This window comes from Nicotiana attenuata, unplaced genomic scaffold (genome assembly GCF_001879085.1).
Source record: "Nicotiana attenuata strain UT unplaced genomic scaffold, NIATTr2, whole genome shotgun sequence".
Taxonomy (NCBI): Eukaryota; Viridiplantae; Streptophyta; class Magnoliopsida; order Solanales; family Solanaceae; genus Nicotiana; species Nicotiana attenuata.
This window is the reverse complement of record NW_017671821.1, coordinates 236,071-247,665: the sequence shown is the minus strand read 5'-3', so window position 1 is coordinate 247,665 and position 11,595 is coordinate 236,071. Positions and strand designations below refer to the sequence as shown.

General features: G+C 43.0%; 1 protein-coding gene across 1 annotated transcript; it reads right to left on the bottom strand.

The window, feature by feature from the left end:
- Positions 1-9,138: 9,138 nt before the first annotated feature.
- LOC109210414 lies at positions 9,139-10,679 on the bottom strand. The gene has a single exon (XM_019373827.1). The coding sequence runs from the start codon at positions 10,591-10,593 to the stop codon at positions 9,415-9,417; it is 1,179 nt and encodes a 392-aa protein (XP_019229372.1). The 5' UTR covers positions 10,594-10,679; the 3' UTR covers positions 9,139-9,414.
- Positions 10,680-11,595: the final 916 nt, after the last annotated feature.

The following is an 11,595-nucleotide window of genomic DNA, read 5'->3' as shown; positions in this document are numbered from 1 at the left end:
TCTGCCTGCGACTGGCGCTCGCGAGGGATAGTCGGTGGGCGACAGAGGCACCTGCGCGCTTGCACTTGGCGCGGCCAAGACCACGGGGCCGTTCGTGGCGCTAGGCATTGGGAGGTTCGCTAGGACGCCACGGGGCGCGCCCAAGGGGTCATGGGGCATGGCTGGAAAGCCGCCCATGACATTCTCCCCCACCTGAGTTGGCGACGTCCTTGGCGCCTTACTTGCAAAATAATCTTCAATGAGGCTCTTGTAGGCTTTGAGGTTTGTTCCCCTCTCCCAAGTATTCTCTTCTGCATCACAGCCCTGCCATTTCACCAAAAACTCTTGGTGATCTTTCCTTGAGGCATGAATCACTCTGTCATCAAGGATAGCTTCAACACGCCTTTTCCCGGTTGAATTGGGACCTCGAATACTGGGTATTGTTAGCTGGCTCCTTGAAGTATCCTCCGTGTCTTCCCGAAAAGGTTTCAGGAGACTGACATGGAAGACAGGATGAATTTTCCACCAAGCTGGGGTATCCACCCGGTATGCAACCTTCCCAATACGCTTTTCAATGGACAAGGGTCCAATGTATTTTTGCAATAGGCGAGGGTCATGGACCCCTGCAAATAAGTACCGCTTTGGAATTTTGACCATCACTTTGTCTCCTACTTGATATTCAACAAAGCGACGATTCTGATCAGCATGCCTCTTCATCCGCTTTTGGGCTTTGACAAGGTAGCTCCGCACTATCTCCAAATTCCGCTTCCACCCTTTTGAGAAGCTGGCAGCTCGAGGAGATTTAGTCATGTTTGGTGCATTCACAGTGTGTGGGAGTAGCGGTTGCTGTCCGGTAACAATTTCAAAAGCGCTTTTGTTGGTACTAGAGCTCTTTTGTGAATTGAAACACAGTTGAGCAGCATCCAGAAGATTCACCCAATTCTTCTGCGATCCGGTTACAAAGTGGCGGAGATATTCCTCCAACATACCATTGAACCGCTCCGTCTGGCCATCAGATTGCGGATGAAAACTTGAGCTGTGACTCAATTTTGACCCAAGGCACTTGAAGAGTTGGGTCCAAAAGTTGCTAGTGAAACGTGAGTCGTGGTCACTAACAATGTCTTTGGGCAGGCCCCAATATTTGACGACATGAGAGAAGAAGAGTCGAGCTGTATCTTCTGCTGATATATATTGTGGGGCTGCAATAAAGGTGGCATACTTGGAAAACCGGTCCACCACAACCAAGATGGTTGTGAGATCTCCGACCTTGGGCAATCCGGTGATGAAATCCAGGGAAACGCTTTCCCAAGGTCTCTTTGGGACAGCAAGTGGTTCCAAGAGTCCCGCTTGCGTCAAGCGGTCCGACTTGTCCTTCTGGCATACTAGACAAGTCTTCACATACTGAGCGACATCATCGGCCATTTGAGGCCAATAATAGGCACGACGAAGTAATGCCATGGTGCGTTCTTCACCGGGATGGCCGGCCCACAGAGTATCATGACATTCCGCTAGAAGAGTCCTCCGCAAATCTCCTCCTTTAGGAACATAAAGTCGGTTCCCTTTTACTTTCAGAAAACCATCTTCCATGTAGAACTGGCGAGTCTTGCCCTGTCCTACCAAATCAACCAAATACTGAGCAGCAGGATCCTTGATGAGTAGATCCCGTATTTGGTCCTTGATGGATGTGGCTACTTCGCTCCCCCTTAGGGTGGCGAGTAGGCACACCGATGCTAGATCAGCTCTCCGACTGAGCGCATCAGCAACATGATTGGTCTTTCCACTGCGATACTCCAAGTTGAAGTGGAATTCAGCTAGGAGTTCCTGCCACCTGGCCTGTCGACCGTTCAGCTTCGGCTAGGTCATTAAATGGCTAACAGCTGTGTTGTCTGTCTTGACCACGAACGGGGTTCCCAGCAGATAGTGCCTCCAGAGGCGCAAGCAGTGGACGACAGCCAATAATTCTTTCTCATGGGCGGCATAGCGCCGCTCTGCATCCTTCAGCTTCCAACTCTCGTACGCTACAGGGTGCCCTTCTTGTAGCAGGACTCCGCCGAGTGCATAGTCAGAAGCATCTGTTTGTACCTCGAACGGCTTGGCCAAATTAGGAAGGGCCAAGACGGGACTACTAGACATAGCCGCTTTTAATGCGTTGAAGGCCTCTGCTCTCCTTGGTCCCCAATCCCAAGGTGTGACCTTTTTGAGGAGTTCTGTCAATGGCACTGCGATAAGTGAGTAGTTCTTCACAAACCGCCGGTAGAAGTTGCATAGGCCAAGGAACGCCCTCAAGGCGTGGACATCCTTAGGTGTCGGCCAATCTGTGATGGCCTGGATTTTCTGTTGGTCCATCTTGATGCGTCCTTCCTCGATGACATGTCCGAGGAAATCAATTTGCTTCTGAGCAAAGGAGCACTTGGATAACTTTGCATATAGTTCATGTTCCCGCAACCGAGCTAGGACCTTCCGCAAGTGTACTAGGTGTTCTTCCAATGTCTGGCTATATACCACAATGTCATCTAAGTAGACCACCACAAATTCGTCGATGTACTCTCGGAAGACTTGGTTCATGAGAGTGCAAAACGTAGCAGGGGCGTTGGTCAAGCCGAATGGCATGACCAGGAAGTCGTACGACCCATATCTTGTCACACAAGTCGTCTTGTGTTCATCACCCTCTGCAATCCGAACTTGCCAATAACCTGTCTTCAGATCTATCTTGGTGAACACCGTAGCACCACCCAGTCTATCAAACAAGTCCGCCATTAGGGGAATAGGGTACTTGTTCTTCACGGTGATTTTGTTTAGAGCTCGATAATCCACACAGAGTCGCAGGCTGCCATCATGTTTCTTTTGGAATAGAACAGGGGAACCATATGGGGACTTGGAGGGTACAATGATCCCTGTATCTAGCATTTCCGTCAATTGTCTCCGAAGCTCGGTGAGTTCGGGTTGTGACATTCTGTAAGGCGCCCGGCACCAACTCAATTTCATGGTCCACAGTGCGCCTAGGCGGGAGCCGCTTTGGCATGTCTTGTGGCATGACATCTTCAAACTCCAGTAGTAACTCCTTCACGGGTTCAGGAATGGGACCCGAGGAGCGTTCTATATCTTCAATGCAGAGGGTTGCCAGGAACGTAGGTTCATTCCTTTTGACCCCCTTCTTCAACTGCAAGGCCGAGATGTTCTCAACGGCCATCTTCATGGGCAGGCACGGGATAATGCAGGGCTTGGACCTATTGGTACCCATCATCAGTAGCATGTCTGCAAATGGTACAGGCATGGTGTTGGTTTGCCTTAGGAATTCCAGCCCAACAATCAACTCGAAGTCATCTATGATCACCACTCGCAGGTTAAATTTTCCTTCGTAAGGCCTAAGTTTCACCGGTACTTCTTTAGCTATTCCACCCACTGGCTGGGGAGGTGAGTTGATAGCCTTGACGCTACCTTTACCTTTCCCTACAACTAGTCCAAGGCGCTCCACCTGAGTCGAGGCTAAGTAGTTGTGGGTAGCACCCGTGTCTATCATAGCCCGAATGGGCTTGCCATTCACCTTCATCTCGACGAACATTAAGGTCCTCTCTTGTTTAAGAGGAGTCTCTTCATTCGCCTTCTTTTTCCCTTTCCTGGTGACGGGACATGGGTCCTTCTTCTTACGAATGCCAGCACTGGTCTCCGCTAGTGCCTCAGAAATGGAAGCCACAATCGCATTGAAGGCACCTACTGGTTCAGTCTGGTCCGCATCTTTTCTGAGTCGTCATCAGTCCCATCATCAATAGCCTGATGGGCATTCATCTGTGCATGTAGGCACTCATTGTTCCAATGTGGACCGCCGCAATGACGGCATCCTGAAGGAGGCTTTCTCGCCCGATCATTGTTGTTTGACACAGCACTGTTGCTGCCGGAGGAAGGAGCTCTAGATTTGTTTGAGTTCCGATCTCCCCCATTTTTGCTAGGACCACCACTGCTAGGCTGGCCCCCTTTGAACCCTGCTCGGGCAGGCGGCTGAGGCCTGTCCCTTCGAGCTTCCATTTGATAGTCCCCAAGGCATTCAACTGCTTGGATTGCCTTGGGAAGGGAATCTACCCTTTGTCTATGTAGCTCCACGACGGGCATAAGGTTTCAACCCTTCCATGAAGGTGAAGAGTTTGTCCTTATCCCCCATGTCGCGTATGCTGAGCATGAGTGCGGAGAATTCTCGCACGTAGTCCCGCACTGATTTTGTCTGGCGGAGCTCCCGTAGTTTTCTCCTTGCATTATATTCAACATTCTCGGGGAAGAACTGCAGGCGTATAGCTGCCTTCAGTTCGGCCCATGTCTCGAGAGCATCTTCACCGGCCTTGATGGCTTCGTACTTCACACGCCACCAGAGTTTAGCATCACCCTGAAGATACATGGCAGCAGTTGCTACCTTCTTAGCTTCCTCTAGATCCCCAATAGCATCGAAATACTGTTCGACGTCAAAGATGAAGTTTTCCACTTCCTTGGAATTCCTAGCTCCACTGTATGGCTTTGGCTCAGGAATTTTCAGTTTCTTTGTCACGGAAGCGGAGTTCACAGCACCTCCGATTTGGTTTCCACCTCCTCGGAGTAGGCTCTGTAAAGCAGCGTTGACAACATTGAGTTGGTCTGTCAATTTGTCAATGGTTTGTTGCATGGCAGTCACCTTTTCTGCCTCTTGTGCCCTGTGGGCTAAATCCTCGGTGCGCTCCTGTTGGAGCCCCTCGAATTTCTCAAAGATTTCGGCTGCCTCTGTGGCTGCCGTCTGCCGGTCTCCCTCGAAGTCGCGACTGATGTTTTCAACGTCAACTTCGACCTGAAGCACCCTGCGGTCCAGGTCGTCCAACCTTTGCAGTAGGCTGGTTCTTAGTTCAGGCACCGTATCCACAATAGGCCGCAATACCTCAACCGTCCCTTCGAGGGCCGCAATGCGGTCCCCATGATTCACCATGGTCAGAAATGGTGGTATGTCAATACGTTCCCTCGTCCGATGTCGAGCCTAGGCTCTGATACCAACTGTTACGCGGCGCCTTCCTGAGATTCCTTGGAAGGGCGACGTAAGGCTAGGCAACTGATGTCAGTGCAGTTGCTGTCCGCCAACTGAGGTCCCCTCCGTACGCTAGACGAGATTGTCAGTGCCGTACGGGAAAACCAATGTCAAGAGCAATTGAGAGAACAGAAATGAGAATTCAGAATGAAAGAAAGCTTGATTGCATTAATGAAAGCTATTACAGAAAAGCAACGCGGTCGAGGGGGAGAGACACCAGTACAGAGAATTGCTTGCTTGCTAGAAAGTTTTGATTGCTTGATCCCCTCTAATAGTACTTAAAAAAAATAATTCAAAGTTACAAGACTAGACTTGACTAAGCTAGAGAAACATAATGGAAGTACATGAAATAAAACTACTCTATATTTACAATGAAAATGACTTAGTTTTCTATAAGGCAGCAGCAGGTCCGTTGTCAGCAGCAGTGTCTTTGGCATCACGGTCTGCGCGCGCGGCGTTGTCTGCGCGCGCGGCGTTGTCTGCGTGCGCGGCGCTGTTGGCTTCTGCCTGCGGCTTGGCGCTCGCGAGGGATATCAGTGGGGCGACAGAGGCACCTGCGCGCTTGTCACTTGGCGCGGCCAAGACCACGGGGCCGTCCGTGGCGCTAGGCATTGGGAGGTTTGCTAGGACGCCACGGGGCGCGCCCAAGGGGTCATGGGGCATGGCTGGAAAGCCGCCCATGACATTACATTCGACACATTTATTGTTAGCATATTAATTCCATTTCTTCACTGCTCATACCGTTCATACTTCCAAATCATGATCTGAAGTTATCAACTTTAACTAGGATTCACCCTTCTTAATAACTGATTAATTAATTTAACCGATAATTATCATTTTTTTGTCAAACAATTGGCTCACGGGTTTATAACTCAAAAGGGTAAGGACTCGTCCTTCTACCCTCCTCCCGACTTAAATATCAAGTTTTATTTGTGATAGAATTTAAACTCGTGACATATGCACCTAACCCACATATTTTTGTCTTTTTTTAAAATAAATATTTAGTCTTTGTTGACCTGGTAAATATATAAATAAGACCTTAACGAACATTGTAAATACAGAAGAAAACAAAATTAAACAGGAGGATGCAATCACACACAAAAAAAAGTAGTAGGCCCTTGTGCCAGATTTTTCCAGCTAATTTCTGGTCAGGCACTCAGGCCAACAAATCAAAAATCAGTTAGTAACATAAGTAAAACTGGCACTTTCATCTGAAATGTGAATCTATCAGAAGGCACTTTCCAAAATTTATATACCTAGTTTTGTTCCAGAAACAAGTGTCTTCCTTTTATTGGTTAACTTTTCAAAAATAATTCATTAAAAAACTTGCATTTATACATCTAAAACATAGAAATAGAAGATCAGGTGATTTTTATTAAGTGATTTTACTTCAGCTATGTCTATTCATTTAATTCAGAATAAATAATCTAGACAAGTATGGTGGTTGGTTTTCTAATGGTCCCAAAACCAGATATTTACTATCTCTATACAAAGTGAAAGAGTACTATGTAGAATCATGATAAGTATTACATCCAAGGACCATTTTAATATGACAAGTCTATGCTCCAACAACTATCATCTAAATTAACTGACAGATATATAACACAAATGCTATTCTACTTCATTTAATATTACAAGGCCAAATACATAGATAGGCACAAGAACCGGAACTTGGCACCGATTTTCACATGGACACTTAAATTTGGGTCTTTTCTATCAGGCACTCGAATATCCTCCCAAGTGTGCCAATTAAACATAGACTGCTAGCTTGTCATACGGCGTGACTTTAATAAAAAAATAAGTGCGTGAAGATTGATTTTTTGCTGACATGGAGGATTTTAACGGTAAAAACCAAATCCTTTATAAGCGGATTCACACGCCTATTTTTTATTAAAGTCACGCTATATTACAAGTTAACAGCCTGTGTTTAATTGGCACACTTGGGAGGATGTTCGAGTGCTTGATAGGAAAGACCCAAACTTTAAGTGTCCATGTGAAAGTCTGTGCCAAGTTTCGGTATCTATCTATGTATTTGGCCATATTACAAGGACCATTGAAATATGACAAGTAATTAATGCGTTTTTCCCCTAAATAACACTTATTTTACTATTATATAGGAGGACTGAGGAAGGAGGAGGACAATGGGATCTACACCTCTTATTGTCTACACCTCTTATTTGAGAGTCTCTCACCCTATCATTAGATTATAAGCTTTGATGGAACACGATAACGATTTTATTTTCCTGTGGGGGTAGCTTTTAATTAATTAATGAATTAATTCCCTCTTGTGGAGGGGAAGTAGAGGAAAGGTTGTAAAAAAATGTTAAGAGTAGTTGTATTACAATATTAAATGTTAAAGAGAAAGAAATATCTGGTGAATAAATGCAAAGGGAAATGGAAAAAGAAGTACTGTATGTTACATTGACAACAGATATATCATTAGCCAAAAGGCCATGTTAGTATGTTGCCTAACCTGAAACTACTTTATGTCAACATCTAGGAACAAAGAGACCCCATGAGAATGAGTAAACAAGCTTCCCAATTTTTTTTATTTAATCTAGATCTGCTTTGTCCATATATCAAGACTATAAACTAATAAGAAGATGAGACAAAAAACTGCTTCTTCAACTTCAAACACCTTTTGGACATCACACTTAGATGCAAAGAGGAAAACAAACGCAACTTAGGCCATTATGGTATTATACATCACATCCAAACAAACACCTTTTTTTCTTTTTCTTTTTCTTTTTCTTTTTTGCTTTTTCAAGAGTGGTATTAGAGCCAACTTGCACGTTACTATTTCGTCTATGCTAGAGGACAACCAATATGCCTATCTCTCGTGTTTTTAGCACAAGTATCAAATAACTCTACCGTCAGACGCTTTCCATTTATCTTGGAATGTAACCAGCCATCTTAATCACTAGAGTGCATATGCATATGCATATGCTTGAGTCTTTCAATACAAGGCTGGCCCTCAGAAGATACAGCCAAGAACAGCTCAAGCTTCTGATGATATTGTTGACAAAAGGCAACAGGCCCATCTTTTGCAATAGGCGGGTCTGGGTTTGGTGTGGGTGTAGGGGCCTCTTCTACTATACCTGCCAAATGGCTCTGTTCCATGACCATGTGCGTCAAATCATAGGTTTTTAAGAAATCGAATATCACCATGTAAATAATGCAATTCATGGTATATCTTGCGTCCTATCACCTCCTATAATTCCAACAACTTTTAGAGACCAGACTTTTTACACTTCACCCAATTATAGTTTAATGTAGCCTTCCTTCAAATAAGATCCTACTGGAACCACCACATTATTAACAGAAGCCAGAAAATAAAAGTAAAACAGTATATTAGTATTACATTCTACTCACCGAAACGACCGTTTAAAATCATACCTCATAGTAATTTTTTTCAATAAGAGTTATATCCGGAATTTATGCCTACTCTTTAAGAGGCTAGGCTGAATCTCTTCTTTTCATTGTGACATACACCCTTAGCTTGTTAGGTTGTATTTTATAAGTTTTTCCTGTACCGCCGAGAAATTATCATAGGCAAGTATAATAAAATGGTTCGATGAATTAATGCATTCGCCGCTTATTTTATACCTTTAAACGAGATATTAGTTTGACTTGATACAAAATTTAGGGGAAAAAAAGGCACTTTTGAAACATGTGATCCTAAAAACTTAAGGGGCAAAAGCTTTGTGTGGCTATAAAAGTTTCTCGTTAAGGTAAAATGGATAAAATAAAAAACTTGAAGTTAAATTATTTTTAAATATAAAAATATGTTATTAGGGACAATATAAGACTAATAAGGAAAGTGTGTTATTTAAAGTTAACGTATGGAGTAACGACATTAACAATAGAGGAGAAAACAGAAAATTAGAGACAATATATGCAAAATAGCTCCTTTGGAAAAGATCCAAAAATTAATTAAAACTAATCGGTATTGTTTGGGAATCTGATAAAGTGAAAAGGACAAATCTACTAGAATAACAGATGAGGAGTCCTGGGGAATATTTACTACCCTTTTCACTGCTTACCTAAGCAATTTGTATTCTAGCACTGCATTGCCCATGCTAATAACTTTCCATAGCCAAAGATCTCATAGGAGAAAAAGATGATCTCATGAAACTCTTTTTCACAAGCAAAATTAGAGGATCTAACATAAAGTTTCCATGAATGGCTAAACAAAATCCCATCACAATAAGCAGTAGTGGATTTGCCATCAATTACTACATACAAAATAGATAACAGAATAACATAAAAAACATTACCATAAAATGAAAAGAAAAATCTATACAATCACTTAAAAATATCTCTCCACAGTCCACTCTGATGGATGATAGTAGATATAGTAATAATAATAATAATTATGATTAGATATACAAATTTTATTACCTCGAAGAAACAGGATTCAAAGCTTTAGCAAAACCATTCATCGCTCCATAACTCTTTGAACTGAACCCTAAACATCCAAGCAATCCTTGCCTGTACGGCAAAAATGTCTTCTTCCTCATTTCCTCTGCTTGTGCTCTATTTGTAGTGTAGTGCAACTCATGAGGCGACGGCGGCACTCTTCTCTTCCCTATCCCATTTGCTACATTTCCATTCACAGGCTTCTTCTTCCCTTCTTTTGTTTGTTTCACTTTCTTAGTTTCAGCGGTGTTTGCATAGTCAGTTGCAGAGTTTTCTGGAGTTTTGTGGGCTGAAATTTTCTCCAGTTTCTTGTCTTTCACAGGTGAAAACGAGATCCCACTCCAAAACTTGTGACCGTTGTTTCTTCCTTCACTTTTACTTCTATATAAAAACTCCTTTAAGAATACCCATCTTTTTGAGCTCCTCCCAACTGAAGACGACCTCGAAGAAGACCCAGAAGGACACGGCGTCGTTTCATTCGAAGTTTCTTCCTCATCTAATTGTTTTATTATCTCTTCTATTTCATTCTTCTCGTTTATCTTCTCCTTGACAACTTCTAATTCCTCCTCCTCTTCATAATCCTCGTGCCACTCGAACGACGTCGTTCGAAGTGGTGACATGGATCTAGTCCTTCTTCTCAACGATCTATTACGCAGCTTCATATCTCTTCCCCTACAGCCTTTCTCCTCTTCGTCCTCATTTTCGTCGAGATCAAGCAATGGTGCGAGGATTTGTGGGCGTTTAAGGTGAGTAGAAAGTTTCATCGGCCGGATCTGGCCGTTCAGGAATAACTCGTCGGCAGAGCTCATGGATCCATCCGCGGCGGCGCCGTCGGTAGTAAGCCTAGCAGAGAAGTCGAAATCTTCAGAAGGAGAAGAAATTGATGTGCTAGCAACATTCTTCTTCACACTTGTAGTTGACAAAACAAAGTGCATAGGACTCGCCGGAGCACTGTAATAGAAGCCACTATGTGGTTGGCCACGGCCTGGACTTGAAGGAGCACTAACGTACGGAGTGGAACATGAACTATCAATATCGTCAGAGAACATGCCAGACTCTACCGCAGAACCAGTTTCGGTTTCAATTTCGGGTTCCGGCACGGCGGAGGAAGTGGTAGCTGTGGCGGTAGAGGAGGTGTGATTTTCGAGGGGTTTCATAATTTTCTGTGAAAGGTTTGTGCAGAAATGGGGAGTGATGTGTGCAAATAATAGAGAGAAGAAAAGGGGCTTTTTGGGGAAGAGAGTAACGTAAGAGAATGACCTTAAATATTGGGATATATAACGACATTGCCACTAGCAGTAGTGAGTCAGAAAATAGTACTGCTGGCCTACTCTTTTTATTTTCATAAAATTGATTGATGCGATGTATTTTTAAAATTGTTAAATTTACATGAGGCATGAGCATTAATTGAGTGCTCTGCACGGATGTTTCTACATTTATGATTCTTTTTTAAAATGACTTTTTCATAAATTCAAAAGCTATAGCATTTTGAACTGAAAATAGGACTTTCATTTCTGAAACTAATTCAAGTTTAAATGTTATAGCTTTTACAGAAATTAGCAAAAATGGTAGCTAAAAATATTTTCTAAAAAACTAATTGAGACCAGAATGCTAATAGTTAAATTCAAAAGCTAATAAATAAAAGGTAAGTTTAAATGTCAGCCAAATTTTTTGTGCAAAATTGATTTGTAATAAATAGTCAAATGATAGCGTGCCAAGTGGAACCGAAGACAGGTAAAAGGCGAAGTCAAAGGGTGCCTGGTCAACGGGAGCGGTTTGAATGTTTGCCATCGGACAACATTCAATAAATAATAATTCCCTAATATTCAATGAGCAGCAATTACAGAGAATAATTGCATTCATGGTCTACCGTTACATATTCATTGATGGGCCTTCCTAGGATTTGTTTTCTTAGGTATAGCTACAAATAGTACATTTAATAGACATTGTTAAGACACGAAATTCTTGGCAAAACTTATGTTATATTTCATTCTCAAGCTTAATCTCATAACTTTATTTGCTCTTTTACATTATTCTTATTTCTGTCCTTGGAGTCATTGCTATGAGCCAAGCTTGTCATTTCCTTCTATTTTAACTGCTAAGTCTTATTTTTAGTCTTATATATCTATTATTTTGGATCAAATCAGTTCGCTTGTTTA

Coding starts and splice junctions, on each gene's coding strand:
- LOC109210414 (XM_019373827.1), bottom strand. CDS start 10,593: ATGAAACCCCTCGAAAATCACACCTCCTCTACCGCCACAGCTACCACT.